Source organism: Piliocolobus tephrosceles, chromosome 6 (assembly GCF_002776525.5).
Source record: "Piliocolobus tephrosceles isolate RC106 chromosome 6, ASM277652v3, whole genome shotgun sequence".
Taxonomy (NCBI): domain Eukaryota; kingdom Metazoa; phylum Chordata; class Mammalia; order Primates; family Cercopithecidae; genus Piliocolobus; species Piliocolobus tephrosceles.
In genome coordinates this window covers 88,185,225-88,206,918 of record NC_045439.1, presented here as the reverse complement: position 1 = coordinate 88,206,918, position 21,694 = coordinate 88,185,225, and the positions used below count along the sequence as shown (strand labels likewise).

Here is a 21,694-nt window from a genome sequence, read left to right as displayed (position 1 = left end):
AATACAAAAAATTAGCCAGGCGTGGTGGTGGGCGCCTGTAGTCCCAGCTACTTGGGAGGTTGAGGCGGGAGAATGGCGTGAACCTGGGGGACGGAGCTTGCAGTGAGCCGAGACTGCGCCACTGCACTCCAGTCTGGGCAACAGAGCAAGACTCTGTCTCAAAAATAAGTAAGTAAATAAATAAATAAAAACAAGAAAAAAAAAGAAAAAGGCAGAACTAATCCAATAGCAATAGAAGTTAAGATAGTGGTTACCCTGGGGACTGGGTGGGGAGCGAAAAGCTGCTGGTGCTGACAGTGTTCTATTTGTTTTTTTCTTTTTCTTTTTTTTTTTTTTTGAGACGGAGTCTTGCTCTGTCGCCCAGGCTGGAGCGCAGTGGCCGGATCTCAGCTCACTGCAAGCTCTGCCTCCCAGGTTTACGCCATTCTCCTGCCTCAGCCTCCCGAGTAGCAGGGACTACAGGCGCCCGCCACCTTGCCCGGCTAGTTTTTTATATTTTTTAGTAGGGACGGAGTTTCACCGTGTTAGCCAGGATGGTCTCGATCTCCTGACCTCGTGATCCGCCCCTCTCGGCTTCCCAAAGTGCTGGGATTACAGGCTTGAGCCACCGCGCCGGGCCGACAGTGTTCTATTTCTTGTTCTGGTTGGTGGGTTGGGTGAATGTGGATTGAGTGAGTTGAGTGAGAGTGCTTACAGTTTGAAGATTCACTGGCTCTGCACTCATGGTTTACACATTTTTCGATGTCTATGTTCTACTTTAATAAAAAAGTTTTAAAAAATGAGGGTGTTACAGCCAGATTTCCTTGGTTCAAATTCCAGCTTACTAGCTATGTGACCTTAATCAAACGATCTAACTTGTCCTGCTGTTAGGAAGGTCAGATGAGTTAAATCCTTAGAATAGTGTGTGTAATAACATAGTGACTAGGATTAGCTATTAATTCGATGATGATGATGATGGTGGTGGTGGTGGTGGTGGTGGTGGTGGTGGTGATGCAAGATTCTGAAATACAGAAGGTCCACTCCTGTTGATAATAATAATAATAATTATTATTATTATTACAACGTCATCATGGGTTATCTGAAATCAAGATAAAAATGCCTGTGAGGGTGTGTGTGAGGCTTATAGTTTAGAGAACAGGCAAGGGCATGAGGCAAACCTGTGACCTCAACCTGGGCAGCTCTTTCTCATCTCTTTTATTTACTTATTTGTTTATTCATTTTTTTATTTAGAGACAGAGTCTCGCTCTGTCGCCCAGGCTGGAATGCAGTGGCACGATCTCGGTTCACTGCAACCTCTGCCTTCCAGGTTCAAGTGATTCTCCTGCCTCAACTTCCTGAGTAGCTGGGACTACAGGCGCGTGCCACCACGCCCAGCTAATTTTTTGTATTTTTAGTAGAGACAGGGGTTCACTGTGTTAGCCAGGATGCTCTTGATCTCCTGAGCTCTTTCTCATCTCTCAGCCACATTTTCCACATCCGTGAAAAGGGTAATCATACTGAGCTCACCTGGGGATGGGGTGAAATACTACAGATAGTGCTTTTCTCACAAGGACAAGCACATAGGCACATAGTAAGCGTTCTTGGAGGGCCTACTACTGGGAACATCACTTTTATAAACCATTAATTCCCACCTTGACACTGGAGGAGTCAACTCTTTGCCAGGGGACCTCCTAAGGGAACCATCATTTGCATACTTGCTAATTGGTCTTCCCTGTCACAAACATAAGCCAGGGATATAATGGCATTAGAACGGAAATCCTAGGCCTGGGCTGATGAGGACTGGAACTCTTTAACATGGGAAAGGGGGCTGGGCATGATGGCTCACGCCCATAATCCCAGCACTTTGGGAGGCCAAGGCAGGAGGATTGCTTGAGTTCAGGAGTTTGAGGCCACCCTGGGAAACATAGCAAGGCCCCATGTCTACAAAAAAAATAAAAACAGCCGGGCATGGTGGCTCACGCCTGTAATCCTACCACTTTGGGAGGCCAAGGTGGGCGGATCACGATGTCAAGGAGACGATCCTGGCTAACATGGTGAAACCCGGTCTCTACTAAAAATACAAAAAATTAGCCGGGCATGATGGCGGGCACCTGTAGTCCCAGCTACTTGGGAGGCTGAGGCAGGAGAATGGTGTGAACCCAGGAGGCAGAGCTTGCAGTGAGCCAAGATAGCACCACTGCACTCCAGCCTGGGCAACAGAGCGAGATTCCCTCTGAAATAAATAAATACATAAATACATAAAATAAAATAAAAATAAAGAAATTAGCCAGGCGTGGTGGTGTACACCTGTGGTTCCGGCTACTTAGGAGGCTGGGGTGGGAGGATTGCCTGGGAGGTTGAGGCTGCAGTGAGCAATGATTGTGCCACTGCACTCCAGTCTGGGCAACAGAGCAAGACCATGCCAAAAAAAAAATTGGGAAAGATGAGGAGGAGTAAGATTACATCTTGATTTTTCCCTAACCTTTCATTGAATTAAGCATTTCCTTCCGTGGTGAATGTCGCTGGGAACAAACCTCATTAGCAGCACCTGTTACTTTGTTACCAACGGAAATAACAGATATTTTCATATTACACTACAGCTGTTGCAGATATCTTGAGATATCGTTTTTGCTCATGATTACCTCAGAATTACAGTAATTAGACCCAACTCTGGATCTTGTTATTTAACGTGCCAATAAAACATATCATGTAATATCACAAATATTTTCATAAACCCTATTTTGATATAATTTATTTCCATTGCTCTCTGTATTTTATTTTGTGCACTTAAAAAAATCTATTCTGAGAAGTCCATAGGCTTCATCAGATACCAAAGATGTCCATGGCACAAAAAGGCTAAGGATGCTAGGGTCTAACCCAGAGTCGGTTAGCTGCCAAAAGTGAGGTCCTGTAAGTATTCAAATACAAAGAAATGTGTTTCTACAATTTTCCATGATGCAATCTCTCCCCACCTTCCTTTCAGGCTGGATACTTTCATGGGCAGAACCTGGTCATTTTCCTAAGAAGACAAAGGCTTTGTGTATAAAAGGCGGCAGAGCCCAGTATGGCTATGGGCCAGAGGTCAGATTCCAAAGTCAGGCAAATAAGGTGGGTCTCTATACTCAGTGGAAGTGTGGGGATGGGGAGGGGCGAGGCCCAGGTAAGCTCCATGAAGAAGGGTTGGGGTAGGAAAAGGTAGGTTGTCCTTGACAGTGCTCTTCGTGTCGTTGTTCATTTCAATACGTGTGGTCACCTACTGGGTGCTGAGGCCTGGGCATATAAAGGACACTACAGTAGTCTAGCTCTCCTTCTCCACCTGGGGCCCAGAGACACAGGGAGAGGGAGAAGAAGGCTTCAGGCTCTGGAATCAGACTTACCGGCTTAGAATCCTAGCTCCCAGCTGGGCACGGTGGCTCACGCCTGTAATCCCAGCACTTTGGGAGGCTGAGGCGGGCAGATCACGAGGTCAAGAGATCGAGACCATTCTGGCCAACTTGGTGAACCCCGTCTCCACTGTAAAGTACAAAAATTAGCTGGGCATGGTGGCGCTCGCCTGTAGTCCCAGCTACTCGGGAGGCTGAGGCAGGAGAATTGCTTGAATCCAGGAGGCAGAGGTTGCAGTGAGCCGAGATCGCGCCACTGCACTCCAGCCTGGTGACAGAGCGAGACTCTGTCTCAAATAAATAAGTAAATAAATAAATAAATAAATAAATAAATAAATAAAAAGAATCCCAGCTCCCTTACTTGGCTCTGTGAGTTCACTTGTTTGTTTCTTCATCTATAAAAATAGAAGGGAGAAAAAGTACCTACCTGGTAGGTTTCAGGACTTCTCAGAGCTAATCTATGCAGTGAAGTGGCCGGGAGGCTCAGTGCACATGCAGTAGATATCAGTGGCCATCATGATTCACCCACAGCTGCAAGTCATCCCCGGGACTGGGAAGTCCCCAGAATTCAAAGTCCCTGTGCCTAGCAAAACTTCCCTGTCCTAAGTTCTCCTCTCTCAAAAGGTTGCTTTTCCTATAGCGCAAATAGATGGTAATGGATTATCCCACAAATGACTATCTACTGAAGGTGTTCAGCCTGGCTTGCCCTTTCAGGAAGCAAGTTGAGGTTTGAAAGCCGCTCAGAGGTAGTGTCTCTCTAAGCATTTCGACGAAGGCCCAGTGAATGTGCCCCATCCAAGCACTGACTCTCTCACTTCTCTTTTTGAGCCTGTGCAGAAGCCATGTTCATTGCAACTGCTGCTGGTTGAGCCTGATGATCGAATACCAAAGTGGACTTTTCCGTAAATGCTTGTCATGTGCCTGTGTTAGACTGTGCACACTACATTTTCATAGCCCTAAGTTGTTTCATTAGTAGGCCTGAATTAGTTCTATAATATTGGGGAATGAAGAATGAACAATCCTATTTCTTTTTTCTCAATTTGTCTATCTCATTTTCCACTGTATCCCTTACCTAGAATGGTGCTTGGCACAAGTAGATGCTCCGTAGGTTTATTTTATTTTATGTTATTATTTGATTTGATTTGATTTGATTTTTGAGACAGTCTCACTCTGTTGCCCAGGATGGAGTGCAGTGGACACAATCTTGATTCATTGCAACCTCCAGTTCCCAGGTGAAAGTGATTCTCCTGCCTCAGCCCCCTGAGTAGGTGGGACTACAGGCATGCACCACCACACCTGGCTAATTTTTGTATTTTTAATAGAGATGGGGTTTTGTCACATTGGCCAGGCTGGTCTCAAACTCCTGACCCCAAGTGATCCACCTGCCTTGGCCTCTCAAAGTGCTGGGATTATAGGCGTGAACCACCATACCTGGCCTTCAGTAAATACATTTTAATTCATTATTCAAATAGATGATAAATCAACATAATCTTAAAAAGACAAATATAAAAAGATATCAGTAAAAATATTCTCTCTCCAGGCATTTAACCCCATCCACCCAGTTACTAACCGCATTTCATTCCCATAGATAACCACTGTTAGTTGTTCCTTGAATGTCCTTCCTGGGTTTCTTTATATACATCCAAATAAGTATGTATTTCTTTTTCCCCCTCCCCTCCCCTCCCCTCCCCTCCCCTCTCCTCTCCTCTCCTCTCCTCTCCTCTCCTTTCCTTTCCTTTTCTGACAGAGCCTTGCTCTGTTGGCCAGGCTGGAGTGCAGTGGTGCAACCACAGTTCACTGAACTCTCAACTTCCTGGGCTCAAGCAATCCTCCCACACCTCAGCCTCTTGAGTAGCTGGTACTAAAGGTATTGGGATTATAGGCATGAGCTACTGTGCCCAGCCAAGTATGTATATTCTTATTTTCCTCACCTTCTTACATAAAAGGTAGAGTACTATACAGCATTCTGCACCTTGCCTTATAAAAAAATTCAACAGTATATCTTGGCACTCCTTCCATAAGACTAAAGAGAGGGGTGCCATTCTTATTTTCACGGCTGCATATTATTCCATTGTATGAATACATCATAATTTTTGTAACCAGTCCTCTATTGATGATCATTTGAGTTGTTTCCATTTTTTTTAATTCCTGAAAATGCAGCAATGGATAACCTTATATGGATTTAATTAAGTGTAAGAATAAATACATCCATGAAACACATTCTCAAAAGTGGAATCGCTGAATCAAAGGGTATTTGCAGTTGTCATTTTAACAGATGATGCCAAATTGCTTTCTTTAAGGGTTGTATTGACGTATGGCTCAGTAAATATTGAATACATGGATGAATACTATTTTCAAGTTCAGTCATTTTTGAGGCCCCCAGCATGCAAGAAAAACCAGGGGAGAGGGCTATTGCTGGTCCAGAAAAGTCACCAATGTTATTGTGATGCTTTTGGCCCCTCAAAGTCACTGAGTGACTTTGTCTTGCCATCTTTCCAACATGGCTGCTGGTTGGGGAGGGCAGTGTCCAGAGAGGTCCCCCTCAGCCCTTTTCCCACCCAACACAGGCTGTTCTATTTTATCCATAGGACAATGGCCAGGTACTGGGAACTTTCCAAGGGCCTATAAAAAGATCTAAGATCTGGAAGAAACAAACAAACAACCAGTATTGGCTCCAAAATTCAAAAGGAGAAAAATGCAAAATCACAATGAATAAATGGATAAGTAAATGTCTATACTATGTAATATTGCATCAGCTTCATTTAGCATTCATAAAGGTTTCATCACATCTGAAAATGGTTTGGAGGCCAGATTATCTTAGCTCACGAAAATCCCCAAGTATGTAAGAAAACTGCCAAGAAATCATTACCAATTGTAAATGAAATGAATTCCTCAAGGCCAAATCATTTCAAAAGCAAATTCATAAGAATTATCCTTTCCAAAAAGCTTAAAGCAAAAGACATTTTTTTTTTTTTTTTTTGTAAAATGTGGCCATGCCATTTAAAAATTATATATATTTGATACTAGTGAGATGGGGACTCCAAAGGTGAGAGTGCCCTGGACCTACCATGGCCTTAAAAACATTGCCAGCCTCATCTGAGCCATAAAGCACCCATCTGGGGTGCTCTGCACCTGTAGTCTCTGCTCCTGACAGCCCAGAGCGGAAAACCACCCCTTAGATCAGAGAGGCTGCTTTGTCAGTGTACCTCTCAGTTTCAGCAGCAAGAACAAGACACAGGTTAATTTCGCTATAGATAATCCGGCCTCACTAGTGAGTATTTCTGAGTCCCATATAAAAATGAAATTCTTCAGAGTTGCTTACTGTTTGCTCATGACAGCTGGAGAACGGACAAGTTTTGGGATCAGTTTAGGGACCATAGGGAAGACAACGGGCCAAGGACCACGATTTTGAGAACTCTTGTTCTACAGCCTTTTGGAAGCCAGATGGCCACTGTGGGGCCCAGTTGCAGAGACCTGGTACACCCAGCCGCTTGGGCAGCTGGGGCCCCTGGGCTTGCCTCTTAATTTAGTCCTATCCCTGTCTCCCTTCCCCTCTCTTTACAGCTGGGAAAACGGAGGTCCTCTGTAGATTCCTAATGATTTTGAGCCCTTACCATGTGCCAAGTACTTCACATACACACATATATGATTTCCTTTCATCTTTATAGCAGGTATACAAGGTAGTATTACTGTCCCCATTTTTTCCCGTTATAAAGACAGGGACACTGAAACTCAAGAATGGAAATGGTCTGTCCAAGACAAGGAGTAAGTCCATGGCAGGGCCAAGACAAGAACCTGGTACACCATCCTCCTCCCCCATACATGCTGCATCCTCCACCCATGCCATTGCTCCAGCCATTTTCCCTGCAACCCAAACTCTTTAAATACTTTAAAAATGCATTAATTCAAAATCAGTAGTCAATGTATTCAAACTTCCAAATAAGAAACACATTTAAAAACATTCCTCCCACTCCAATATCTACTTCTTCTGGGTCTTTTCTGTGCCTGTCATCATGTATCCTGACTGCCTTCTTCCTGCTTCCCTCTTCATTGCTTTGCTCACATAAGTACACTGTAAACTCCTTTTGTAGACCCCTTCGCCCAACCAGAAGGATGCCTGAACTTCCACCATAAGAACAGCATCTCTTTAGGCTTTCAGTTAAAATGCTTGATCTCAAAGTGGGTTTTAGTCCCTGTTGCTTGTGTGGGAAGGGTGGAAGTGTCCAAGATCAGATTTGGCTGAGTGATGGGGGCACTGGGAAGGGGAGAGCCTGAGGGCCTCTAGGAAGCAGGAAGGTGAAGGTAGAGGGGACTATGCTGTGCTGGGCTGGGTGCCAGGCCCTGGGAACAGGGCGGTAACAGGAAGGACACAGGGCCTCTGCAGCTGCAGCTCATTGCCTCCTCAGGGTCCAGTGCTCCCCTGCTCCTGGGGCAGTGTGATTCTCCTTAACTCCCATGCTGGCTTTGACTGCCTGGCACCGAGCCCCTGCCAACCCTCTATCCTCTATCAGCTCCCAGAGACACCCAGGCCTCTATCAGTCCGAGCCTCAGTACCCTGGCCCCAGGGCTGGGAGACTGGCCAGCACCTCAGATTTGTTCCCTCTCAGAAAAAGAGCCAGGAGGTATGCAGATTTGCTGGACAATTTGGTAGGGAAATGAGGCCTACTGGAAGCCAGAGTCCACGGTTCAAGAGGGTCTGAGAGCCTTGGGCTCCTGTGCTGGGGCTGTTCTCTCTGAGGCTCTCCCCCTTGACAAAACTGAGAGTTTCCTGCAGTGGGGGCCAGGCCTAGTCCTGTGGTGAGTTCTCAGCACCACCCATCACCAGCCAGAGGCAAAGAGCAGGAGCCAGGGATGTTTGTTAAATGAATTACTTACCAAACTGAGACTTGTTGTACATCAGGGACTGTGTCGAGTGTTTTGCATTTACTGGCTCATTTAAGCCCCTAGCAGCTCTGGGGGTAGATGTTATTATGCCCCATTGTACAGTTGAGGAAGCTGAGGCACAGAGAGGCTGGGAGATTGGCCCAAGCTCCCACCGCTCCTTATTTATTTATTTATTTACTTATTTATTTAGAGACAGGGTCTCACTTTGTCACCCAGGCTGGAGAGCAGTGGTGCAATCTCAGCTTGCTGCAGCCTTGACTTCCTGGGCTCAAGCAATCTTCCTGCCTCAGACCCCCAAGTAGCTGGGACTATAGGCATATACCACTATGCCCAGCTAATTTTTTGGTAGAGATGGGGTTTTGCCATGTTGCCCAGGCTGGTCTCGCACTCCCGAGCTCAAGTGATCCACGTGCCTCAGCCTCCCAAAGTGCTAGGATTACAGGTGTAAGCCATCAGGCCCAGCCCCCTTCTTTATTTCAAAACCACTCCCCCGCTACCCTACAGCTGCCCCAGTCCCCCCAACAACTTCCCACCAGTGCAGTAGGCTTGGTGCAGGGTGCCCCCTTTCAGAGCTTTGCGGATATACCTGGAAAGCCCACTCGCTGGTCTGGGGTCTCCCTGTGGCAGCTGTGTGCTCTGGTCAAAGCATCATCTGCTCTGAGGATGGCCTTGCTCTTCTCTGGCCTGCCCCTAGCCCTCCAATGCTTGGCCCATTCACAGCTCCAGTCCCCCAACCTTCTTCACCCACCCCACCCACTCCTCATCAGGCCAACTTCCTTCACAAGGCCTTACCAGGATAACATTGTCCAACCCCCAAGGAACAGAGCCATCTCTGCTTCTACCTCAGGGACACAAGGCCTCCATTTGTGCCCTGGATGGGGGTGGTGATTAGGACTGCTTCTCCATCAGGGCCCAGGGTCATATGATGCAAAAGTGTCACCTCAAAGGGGTCATGTTTGCACCAACTGCAGTGGGCAGCCAAGCCTGTAGATGGAGTGGAGCCCTGAGGGGAGGGGGCAGCTTGGTTGTGATGGCTGCAACAATCCAGAGGGCTTTGAGCATGGGGACTGAAAAGAGCACAGCCTCCACCGGCCTGCAGAGTTGTGGGAAGAATGACTGCAGGCCCTCACAGCTGTGTCTCACGCCACTGTTGCGTTTCAGAGCAGGCAGGGGCAGGCCTTTGGAGATCACTTAGCCATCCATCTCCTTGCTGTGCAGGTGGAAAACTGCAGCCCAGAGAGGGCGGGGACATGCCCGGGGGCACACAGCATACAGGTGACAAGGCTGTTTTCCTCTCTGGGCCTCCCGCAGATCTGTGCACTCCTCCAACGGGGGGAGGTCAGCATCTCAGCCAGCTCCGTCTCCCTGGGGTCTGGCAGTTACAAAGGCAGTGTGCAGTGAATGCTTCTTCAGAGGCCTCTGGACACATGCTACCAACTCTGGGGAGATTGACCTAGGATGAGTCTCTGGCTCTGTATTCCCCTAGGGTTTTCCCAGAGGCTGGCCATGTAGGAGCAAGTTTACTGCCCAAATTTCCCCTTTTCGATAAACACCAGCTACTTCCTCCTGGGTGGCTGCTTCCTTCTGGTCACTGGGTTCCTGGAAGGCTTGAGGAAGCAGGGGCTTACATGGGCATGCAGGGCAGACCCTTCAACACCTCTCATGCCTGTACTAGATGCAGTGGAGGTACACAGGCTGTACAAAGCTGGCCCTGACCACAGGACATTGCTGTTTAATATAAGAGACCTCAGGAACTGCGAAAGCCAACAAATCATTTACAAAGGTTCTAGGGAATTAGGAACCACCAGAGACAACCCCAACATTTCCATGGAGGAGGCCCTTGGGAAGAACTGAAGCTATATTTATTTACATAAACTATAAACATTGTCCAAATTGAAAATGGAGGTACTAACAGAGATGAGATAAAGCCCCATTGCCTAGTTCTCCTCAGCTCATGGCCCTAGGAATGAGGGGAGAAGGGTTTGTTCATGAAATAAAAAGCATTCCAGTAGGGCCTTGAGAGAGTCAGTGGGGAAGAGGGGCCTGGGGGAGGTCTAGAGAGTCAAGAGGGTTTTAGGATTGATTCTGGAGGCTCTAGGGATCCTTGGAAGGCTTGGGCCACTTCCCAAGCCTGGTCGGGTAGACAGAGACTCAGGGCCCTCCAGGGGACCCTCCTGAGACATTGCTGTTGGCCTTGAGGCTTCCACACTTTACAATTCTCACTAGGGACTCAGGCCTGTGTCTGTGCAGGCTCCTCAGAGGGCCATATTCTGAACCTGGTGAGACCGAGGCAGAGGCCAGGCCAGTGTATCCCCTAGTATACTAAAAGGCTCAGTGCCTGGGCCTGGCAGTTTGAGGGGCCTGTGAAATGTTTGTGGCCTAAGAAAAATGTATTGGCTCTAAAACCCAAGAAAAACAGCAAAATTAGAATTAATGAACATCTAATTAAATATCTACACATGTAACATGTCACCTTTATAGCCATCATAAAAATGTTATAACAGAGCTGGGCACCATGGCTCGTGCCTTAATCCCAGCTCTCTGGGAGGCCAAGGTGGGAGGATCACTTGAGACCAGGAGTTTGAGACCAGCCTGGGCAACATGGCAAAGACCTATCTCTACAAAAAATACAAAAATTAGCTGACCATGGTGCTGCGCTGTGGTTCCAGCTACTTAGGAGGCTGAGGTGGGAGGACAGCTTGAGCCCAGGATGGGGAGGTTACAGTGAGCCGAGGTAGCGTCACCGCACTCCAGCCTGGGTGACACAATGAGACCCATCTCAAAAAAAAAAAAGGGTCATTACATTTGAGAATAATTTCTAGGTTAGGTTTCTCTCACTTGGCCAAAATTCCCACATAGACGTGATGATTGCCCAGAAATCAGCCAATTAAAAATCAAAATGAAAACTCATAATTAGATAATATCAAGAGCACAATTATGGATATTCCTGAAAACATTTTTATAGCAAAAATTATGTGTATGTTTACTACGGGATGTAGGGTATTTTAATATATTTGATATGATGTAAGGTGTGGCCTCTGGAAGGAAGAGAGCAGTGGCCTACAAGTATTTTATTTATTTATGTTTTTTGAGACAGAGCCTCGCTCTGTTGCCAGGCTGGAGTGCAGGGGCACGATCTTGGTTCACTGCAACCTCCTCCTTCCAGACTCAAGCGATTCTCCTGCCTCGGCCTCCCGAGTAGCCGGGATTACAGGTGCCTGCCACCACGCCTGGCTAATTTTCCTATTTTTAGTAGAGATTGGGTTTCACCATGTTGGCCAGGCTGGTCTCAAACTCCTGACCTTGTGATCTGCCCTCCTTGGCCTCCCAAAGTACTGGGATTACAGGCGTGAGCCACCACGCCCAGCCCTGCAAGCATTTTAAAATGGCCCCAGCTCATCTGTGCTAGGTGACCAGGGAAGGACTAGGGGCTCAGGTGTAGGGGATCCAGGCTGAAGTCTAGCTTGCCCACTGAGGGGCACAGACAGCAGGTACGGTTCTGTATGCCAGGCCCTGGCGGATACAGCATTGAATAAGCCAATTATTCTCCTGCCCTCGTGGAGATTATAGTCTAGTAAGGCAGGGAGGTGACACACAAGAAAGCAGATAAAAGTAATGCGTGCTATGTTGTATAAATGCCGTGATGACATGTAAATGATTACCACTTAAAACAGCACCCTTGTCCCGTTCCATCTCCCTAGCCCTGGCCAGCCAGCCCAGACTCTCAGTACAGGAGCGGGGCTCGTGCCTCCTTCCTTGGGCCTAGCAAACATTGGTCCCCGTGAGACAGCTCACGGGTCTTGGTACTGTCCACTGGGACCACAGGTCATGGCCACCCCCACTTCCTCATAACTTACTGATAGAGCTAGAAGAGATGGGCTATACCCTCCCCTGTCCCGTTGCCTCCCCATACTACAGCAATACAGACCCGGTTCTCCCAGCTCCTCCCTTTCCCACAGTATTTCAAGATTAGACTCCACCCTGACTGCCTACCCCACAAGCCAATTAGTCACAGCCCCTTTTACATACATGGTGAAGCCCAAATTGAACTTGGACCCCTCACTCCTGAGAGCAGCTCACTCCATTCCTGCAGCACTGCAGTCTCTGGCCTCCCTTGTCTGGGCCCCGTCTGACTGTTGGATTCCTCCTCTCCGAATCTGCTGACTGATGAGGAAGACATTGGTGTTAACTGTATGATGATAATAATAACAACTGATACGTGCTGAGTGCTTACTATGTGTGAGGCACCATGCTAAGCACTTTCATATGCATTTCTCACATAACCCTTCCAATAACAACAGCATGAGATAGCTACTTGTATTTATCAACCCCATTTTATAAATGAAGAGACTGAGGCCCAGAGAGGTTCAATCACTTGCCCAAGGTCATGCCTCTGGTAAGTGGCAGAGTTAGGAGACACATCCGGTCAGTGGGAAGTCAGAGTCCAGTCCCTAACACTGTGCTGACCGTGCTCAAAGACAGGTGGAGAGGGCTAAGGTAGGAGCACCCTTGCTGTGGCCACCCCAGCCAGACCTCTGACGGGCCCCAGGAAAGGAACACTTGTGTGGTGCCACTGTAGGGCCTGCAGAGAGTCAGTGGGCTGGGTAAGGACCCAGAGCCTGCCCTTCCTACCTGGGTGGCTCTAAACAGGCAGTATAATTTGTGTTCCTGTCTAGCTCAGAAAGGTCAGTTTTCCTCCTGGGTCTTTCAGTGTGTCTGTATAAAACATGCAAATCTATAAGGGTGAGATATTTGGTTTGGGCCTTCACAAATGTAGCTATACACTTCCTTTTTCCTTTGAATAAGTGAGCTCTTGTATTCACTATTCTCTCTCCCTGGAATGCTTCACCCATATTTCTGGTTGCCCCTGCCCCTCCCATCATCTAGGTCTGTGCTCCGCGTCACAGGATCCGACCAGCCTCCTTGCCTGTCCTGGGGGAGCAGCCTGCTACCTGACCCCTCACCTCATCCTCTCACTTTGCTTTTTATTTATTTTATTTTTTCTTCTTGTGGGAACATAGTAGGTGTTTATATTTATGGATTACATGAGATATTTTAACACAGGCATGCAAGGCATAATAATCACATCAGGGTAAGTAAGGTATCCATCACCTCAAGCATTTATCCTTTGTGTTACAAACAATCCAATTATACCTTTTTTTTTTTTCTTTTTAGACAGAGTTTCGCTCTTGTTGCCCAGGCTGGAGTGCAATGGTATGATATTGGCTCACTGCAACCTCCGCCTCCTGGGTTCAAGAGATTCTCCTGCCTCAGCCTCCCGAGTAGCTGGGATTACAGGCATGGGCCACCATGCCCAGCTAATTTTGTATTTTTAGTAGGGACGCGGTTTCTTCATGTTGATCACGCTGGTCTTGAACTCCCGACCTCAGATGATCCGCCCACCTCGGCCTCCCAAACTGCTGGGATTACAGGCATGAACCACCATGCCTGTATTATACTCTTTTGGTTATTTTTAAACGTACAATTACATTATTTTTGACTATAGTCACCCTGTTTTGCTAGCAAATACTTAGTCTTATTCATTCTTTCTCTTTGCTTTATTACAAAGCAATAGATTTGCCTTCTCAGGTTGTGAGTGTTCAAATAAGTTAATCTATAAAGCACTGATAAATACTAGGTGCTATTTTAAGTGATAATATTTACATGTCATCACAGCATTTATACAGCGTAGCACACATTACTTTTATCTACTTTCTTGTGTATCACCTCCTTGCCTTACTAGAATATAATCTCTACGAGGGCAGGAGAATGATTGGTTTGTTCACTGCTATATCCGCCAGGGCCTGGCATACAGAACTGTACCTGGCATTCAGAAGGAGCGCAATAAATATATGTTGAATTCAATGAACGAACTGAGGTCTGGAGAGGCAGGAAACGCTTTGGTTTTCATGAATTCTGCAAATATTTACTGAGCACCCACTCAGCACCAGGCAATAGGCTGTCTCATTTTTACAATATTATGAGACTATGGCAGGAGGGAGATTTAAAAATCAAGTTTTTAGAAAAAGGTACACAGTGTGAAATGCAGTTTTAAGTGGACACTCCGTTGGGTTTTGAGAGATGCACGCTCCCATGTACTTACACTGCCGTAAAGAAATAGACCATTGCTTCACCCTGCAGGGCAGGACTTGGAGCACAGGTAGCACGAAGGCAACTGACTCGCACGGATGCTGGACGCAGGACCCTGCCTCCGGGGACTGCGGGGGCAACGGCTGGCGGGCGGGCGGGGGCGGGACTACAAGTCCCAGGCTGCTTTGCGCACCCGCGGGCCTTGCGGAGCGATGGGGCGGCGCGGAGGGGTAGGGGGCGCAGCGGCGGTGGCGCGAAGGCGCGGGGCGCGGGCTCCTACCGTTGGCGCGCGGTAGCTATGCCGGGGGCTGGAGTCCGGGCGGAGGAGGGCGGCGGCGGCGAGGGCGCGGCTCAGGGGGCGGCAGCGGAGCCCGGGGCGGGTCCCGCGCGGGAGCCAGCGCGGCTGTGCGGCTATCTGCAGAAGCTGTCGGGCAAAGGCCCGCTGCGCGGCTACCGCAGCCGCTGGTTCGTGTTCGACGCGCGCCGCTGCTACCTCTACTATTTCAAGAGTCCTCAGGACGCGCTGCCCCTCGGCCACCTGGACATCGCGGACGCCTGCTTCAGCTACCAGGGCCCCGACGAGGCGGCGGAGCTGGGCGCGGAGCCGCCCGCGCACTTCCAGGTGCACAGCGCAGGAGCCGTCACGGTGCTCAAGGTGGGACCGCGCGCCCCAAAGCCCCCCTCGCGCTTCCGCAGGCGCCCCCTGCCTCGACCACGGGCCTGCGCCAGCCACCTTCCTTCCTCCAAGGCCTCCTCGCCCCTGCCCACGTCGGCCTGCCTTTCCCTGCTTTTCCACATTCCGCCCTCGTTCCTATCTTCACCCCTCTACCTGGGCTTCGGCCAGTCTGGCTGGGGCTACCCAGCCCCATCTCCTTCCTCAGACACCTTGACCCATTATCCCCTCTGCGCCTAACCTCGGGCCCCTCTCTGGTGTCTCCCGACCCCCACCATCCCGTGGATGTCCCGCGCAGCCTTTCCAGGCCTGTAAGCGTAGGTTTCTACCCTCGGGGCCTCCTTTAGAACTCTGCCGGCGGGGCGCTGTGGCTCACGCCTGTAATCCCAGCACTTTGGGAGGCCGAGGCGGGTGGATCACGAGGTCAGGAGATCGAGACCATCCTGGCTAACACGGTGAAACCCGTGTCTACTAAAAATACAAAAAATTAGCCGGGCGTGGTGGCGGGCGCCTGTATTCCCAGCTACTTGGGCGACTGAGGCGGGAGAATGGCGTGAACCCGGGAGGCGGAGCTTGCAGTGAGCCGAGATGCGCCACTGCACTCCAGCCTGGGGGACAGAGCGACTCTGTCTCAAATGAAAAAAAAAAAGAACTCTGCCTATAACCTTGGTACCTCAGTGAACCGCTCTGTGCTGCAGCAGCCTCCTCTGTAAAATGGGATAGCAGTAGTATCTACCTCATGGGATGTTGGGATTAAATGAATTATACTCTAAACTGCTTAGTAAATGTTAGTGCTTTTATTTATTTGTTTATTCTTTTTGAGACAGGATCTTGTTCTGTTGTCCAGGCTGGAGTGCAGGGGTGTGATCTCGGCTCACTGCAGCCTCTATGCCTGGGCTCAAGCGATCCTCCCACCTCAGCCTCGCAAGTAGCACGGACCACAGGTACAGGCCCCCACGCATGGCTAATTAATTTTTTTTTTTTTTTTAAAGAAACGGGGTCTTACTATGTTGCCCGGGCTAGTCTCGAACTCCTGGGCTGAAACCATCCTCCCCATCCAGCTTCCCAAAGTGCTGGGATGCCAAGCGTGAGCCAGAGTGCATTCAGCACTGTAGACAGAAAGAGTCAGAGATGGCAGGGCCCTTAGAGACAGTCCACTACATTTCCCTCCAGAGTGGACAGGAATGCTCCAGCTAAGGTGACACAACAAGTAGGTGGCAGAGCCTGTTTTCTTGCTCCTTGCTTTGTCCAGGAGAGGTGGGAGGGGGTCGCTTCAGCCAGTTATGACTTGCTTCCTTGAGGCTCCTTTAATTCTCCAGTGGACAGACACAATGAGAGATACAGTGTAGAAGCAGGAGAGTAGAGTCAGGAGTCCTGGTGCTGAAAGGCCTCCCCTGTCCTTGGGAGTCCTGGGGGACTAGACTGTCACCTCCTAGGAGCCTACCTGCTTTGAGCACCTGGAGGGATCTGGGCCCAGGCCTGGAGCTGGGTATCCTTTCTCCAGGCTTTGCTGCCTGCCTGGTTCCTATGAGTCTCCACCCTCACTCTCACTCTTACGTATTCCCAAGTTGGGCTTTCTCCAGGACGACAGGGTTGGGCTGGGATGTATGAAAGCGCTCTCAGAGTTGGCCACATGGAGAACAGAGTAGGCAAGCGCCTGGCCTTATAAGCCGACGACTGTTCCTCAGACCCCAGAGCTGCTAACAGCTGGAGCTGCTCCCTGGAGATGTTCTTAGGGCTTTGTTGACTCAGCTTTTGCCAGTTCAAGTAGGATCTGATTCCCATGTTCTCTTGGGCTCCCCTGCCCTGTCTGTAAGTGTGTGCAGACAGCCTGTTTCCCCAAAGAAAACCAACTCAGGTTGCAGTCCTACTCAGGCTTACTTAGAGAGTGCATGTATAATCTTGGGAATGACCCTAGTGGGAGACCTTTGCCAAAGGCAGAGGCTCTTCCTCAGTGTACATACGGGCTGTCCCTGTGTCGGATTAATTTCCTGTGGAATGTTTGTTAAAGAAACTAGAGCATCATGTTTCACATTTTTCCCAGATGACTGTAGAGCCCTCTATCAGTTTTTTTTCATTAAAATAATCCGAATCTCCTGTAATCCCAGCACTTTGGGAGGCCGAGGTGGGTGGATCACAAGGTCAGGAGATCGAGACCTGGCTAACATGATGACACCCCATCTCTATTAAATATACAAAAAATTAGCCGGGTGTGGTGGCGGGTGCCTGTAGTCACAGCTACTGGAGAGGCTGAGGCAAGAGAATGGTGTGAACCCGTGAGGCGGAGCTTGCAGTGAGCAGAGATCGCATTACTGCACTCCGGACTGGGTGACAGAGCAGACTCCATCTCAAAAGTAAATAAATAAATAAAAAATAATCTGAATCTACATAAGCAGGGTTACAAGGTGCATGCATTGTCAGAAGTGTGGCTTTAAATTTGGATGGACTTGAACTTGAAGCAGGAGTCTGCTGCTCAGACATATTGGACAAATTACACCACTTCTCTGCTCCAGTTTCCTCTTTGGTCTAGTGGGAATCATACCTTCCTCATTAGGTGGCTATGAGGATTCTGGAGAATGTTATGGAAAATGGCTGGCACATTTTCCGTAGTGGTATGGAAAATAGTAGGCACTACATGGCATATGAAATACCAAGCTGTGTCTTTGGCCAAATATGTAGTGTATTCATATAATGGAATATTATGCAGTAGTAAACAAAGGAACTAGAGCTATAGGTGTCAACGTGGATTACTCTCACAAACGATAAAATTGAACAAGAAGTAAGTTACAGACTGATTGTGTTCAGAATGATACCACTTATAGAAAGGTTAGGAAGATCATGTGAAACAGTACTACAGATCATAAGGATGTATGGTCTTTTGCGAGGAGAATAGCTTCATGGGGCTGATGAGCCCTGGTTTCCAGGTGGTGGTTGCCTCTGATGGGAAGAGGGAGGATGTGATTGGGAATGGGTGCCTCAGGGCTTCTCCTGTTGTTTTGCAGTGTTTTATTTCTTGGACTGGGTCATTGTTTGTCATGTTATGCTATCCATCTTTTTGTAGGTTCAGAATATTTCTTTTTTTAAAGAAAGGAAATACATTTCCCTTTGGGTTACTTACAATGGAGGAGTATTTTGACATGTAAAAATAAATTGGTCACAGAGTAAGATAGTACCAAGTGTTAGCTATATACAACAATGGGAATGGAAACCAGGCAAGGCTTTCTGGAAGAAGGGAGGAGAAGGCCGGGCGCGGTGGCTCATGCCTGTAATCCCAGCACTTTGGGAGGCCGAGGCGGGTGGATCACTTGAGGTCAGGAGTTCGAGACCAGCCTGGCCAATATGGTGAAACCCTGTCTCTACTAAAAATACAAAAATCGGCTGGGCATAGTGGCACACGTCTATAGTCCCAGCCGTTCGCGAGGCTGAGGCAGGAGAATCGCATGAACCTGGGAGGTGGAAGTTGCAGTGAGCCGAGATCACACCACTGCACTCCAGCCTGAGCGACAGAGTGAGACTCCATCTCAGAAAACAAACAAACAAACACCCCTACTCTAAAACCCTCCCCCCCCCCCCCCATTTTTTTAGACGGAGTCTTACTTTGTCGCCCAGGCTGGAGTGCAGTGGTGCAGTCTCTGCTAACTGCAACCTCTGGCTCCAGGTTCAAGCAATTCTCCTGCCTCAGCCTCCCGAGCAGCTTGAACTATAGGCACGCGCCACCACGCCCAGCTAATTTTTGTATTTTTAGTAGAGATGGGATTTCGCCATATTGACCAGACTGGTCTTAAACTTCTGACCTTGTGATCCACCTGCCTCTGCCTCTCAATCAAAGTGCTGGGGTTACAGATGTGAGCCACTGCGCCCGGCCAGGGGTGTGTTTTAAGAAAGTTAAATTTCATTGTACAGTTATTTCTTTTGAGCTGTAGGAGTAAAATCTTTATGGTGTTAAGTATGGAAATTACCAATTTATCTTTCAGATGCAAGAACTGATCCCCTTAAGCCTTAATGTTTCACTTCAGGGCTGCCCAGCTATAGAGGAGACCCTGATTTCTAAGGATTTTAAGTTAGGATTTAGCACTGCTTAGACTTCAGCTAGTTGTGTATAATTTTACAAATACCATTTCTTATCACAGAGGGTTAAAAAGTAAAGAAAAATCAGCCATTTTCTTATTCTATTATCATATGTTTTTCTTATTTAAAAGTATCTTTCAGCCTCTCTGGAGAAGCTGTGGTTTTGTTGGGCTTTTTCAAAATGTTTTTCTATGTAAGTCTTAATGAAAGCTGATTTAGGAATTTCTTGGTAAACTCCTCTATTCCCAAATTTAGGGATTTGATCTAGTGCTTTATGAGGTAATAGAGGCTAGAGAGGGGATGTGATTTTGCCAACATCATGAAGCTAGACTCAGTCCCTCTCTGAAAGTAGAGGCTCCAGGAAGAGTGAATGTCTAAAATGTGGAGTATCTAATTGTATTGTCTGTTCTGACAAGTCTACTTTTTTTTTTTGACTTTGTTGTGGATCAGATAAGGTGTAGTAGTAGTCTTTCCTTTTATTGCATTTGATATCTGTCGTTTTTGGATAGTGAGTATCACAAGGGAACATTTTACTGCCCAGTTCTTTACCAGGATACCTAGTACCTTTTACTGGACATGTCTAGAAACTGCTGCAAGGGTCTAGCAGAGGCTGATGCTTCCTGTGTGCATCTCTCTGTGTGTAGGGGTGCTGGAGTCTTCTCATGGAGCTTTACTGGAATCTGAGGCACTTAGGGGAAGGAGAGCATGTGACCCACCAAGGGTGAAGCTTAAACAGCCTTGATCTTCCAGATCTCTGCAGTCTTTGGAGCAAGAGAGCGTCATCAGACCATCAGCAAATGAATTCCTCCCTTTGTAGGTGCTTGGTGCTAAATGGACATGTGTATTGGTTTCTGAGCCACACGTAACTGAATAGCTGTGTACCCCATTCTTTTTTTTTTTTTTTTTTGACCTTTTAAAGAAGTAAGCCTTTATTTCCTTGTTTTTGTGTACCCCTATTCTTAACCCACTTTTGTGGGAACGTACATTCCCTGGTGTTGAAATTTCTCTTAATGACAAACATTTGTTGGCTTGGCTAATCATAGTGTGTTCAGTACAAAATAGATGTGGTGAACCAGCCTTCTTTGCTGTATGGTTCTTCTAAGCTGTTCTGCCCTAGGGCATCTGCTCAGTCTTGAAGCATTATTTAACTCTTTAAGTTATGAGGATTTAACTTTTCATGGCTTTCGAATTAGTAAGTTCCTTCAAGGCAAGTCCAGTATTGTGCTTGTGATATCACAGTGGCATTCCATCTCCCACTGCCTCTCACACAGTCCTCATTGCAGGGGAGTCTCCATCCTATTTCCTGCTGACCAGAGGGTAAGCTCCCTAAGGACTGTGTGTATCCTCAACTCCCGCAACAGTATCTGGCACAAAGGAGACATGCTATAGACTAGTGTTTGTGTTCCTGAAAAATTCATATGTTGAAGTGCCAACTCCCAATGTGCTAATATTTAGAGGTGGGGCCTTTGGAAGGTAATTAAGTCGTGAGGGTGGAGCCTTCATGAATGGGATTAGTGCCTTTATAAAAAGAGACCCTGGAGAGATGATCTCCCTCTCCACCTATAAGGATACAGCAAAAAGGCATTCCTTTGCCTGGCGGAAGAGGGCCCCCGCCAGGAACTGAATTGACCAGCACCTTGATTTTGGACATTCCAGCCTTCAGAACTGAGGAGTAAATTTCTGTTGTTTAAGCCACTTAATCTGTGGTGTTTTTGTTATAACAGCCTGAACTGACTAAGGTAAGGTGCCCAGGTAGACATCTGTTGAATGAATGAAAAGAACATAATCACCCAGTAAGCACTGGCTTTCGTGTGAGCCCTGACCCTTTAAAAGTGATCAGCCAGGCTGGGCGCGGTGGCTCAAGCCTGTAATCCCAGCACTTTGGGAGGCCGAGACGGGCGGATCACGAGGTCAGGAGATCGAGACCATCCCGGCTAACACAGTGAAACCCCGTCTCTACTAAAAAACACAAAAAATGAGCCGGGCAAGGTGGCGGGCGCCTGTAATCCCAGCTACTCGGGAGGCTGAGGCAGGAGAATGGCGTAAACCCGGGAGGCGGAGCTTGCAGTGAGCTGAGATCCGGCCACTGCACTCCAGCCTGGGCGACAGAGCGAGACTCCGTCTCAAAAAAAAAAAAAAAAGTGATCAGCCAGAACTCATGTCGTGGAGGTGGCAACCGTTCAGTGAATGCCCACTGAATCTAACAGACATCAGGAATCCAAAAGGGGGTTATGACTCACCCTTCCCCAGAGGAGAGAGCTTACAGTCAGTTCCGTATTTTCAGGTCTCATGTGTTTCATGCCCATGGCCAGGACTCTGAGGACACTGTTATAGCAGAGGCAAACCTTTTATGTAAAGGGCCACATACTATTTTAGGTTTTGCACATTCTGCCATATCTGTCACTATGCTGTTGTAGTACAGAAACAACCATAGAAGTATAGCTGTGTTTTAACTTTTAGTTATGGACTCTGAAATTTGGATTTCATATAATTTTCACGTTTCGCAAATAATCTTTTGATTTTTTTTCAACCATTTAAAAATGTTAGCTGGGCACAGTGGCTCGCTCCTGTAATCCTAGCACTTTGGGAGGCCGAGATGGGAGTATCACTTGAGCCC

The 21,694-nt window shown here is 47.9% G+C and overlaps 1 protein-coding gene across 1 annotated transcript in view; it reads left to right on the top strand.

Annotated features, from left to right (window-relative positions):
• The first annotated feature begins 14,563 nt into the window (after positions 1-14,563).
• TBC1D2B (TBC1 domain family member 2B) overlaps positions 14,564-21,694 on the top strand; it is an 83,395-nt gene continuing 76,264 nt past the window's right edge. Inside the window, exon 1 of the mRNA XM_026449629.2 lies at positions 14,564-14,991. Within this exon, the coding sequence (XP_026305414.1) occupies positions 14,635-14,991 (357 nt within the window). The 5' untranslated portion in view covers positions 14,564-14,634. The remainder of the gene's footprint in view (positions 14,992-21,694) is intronic.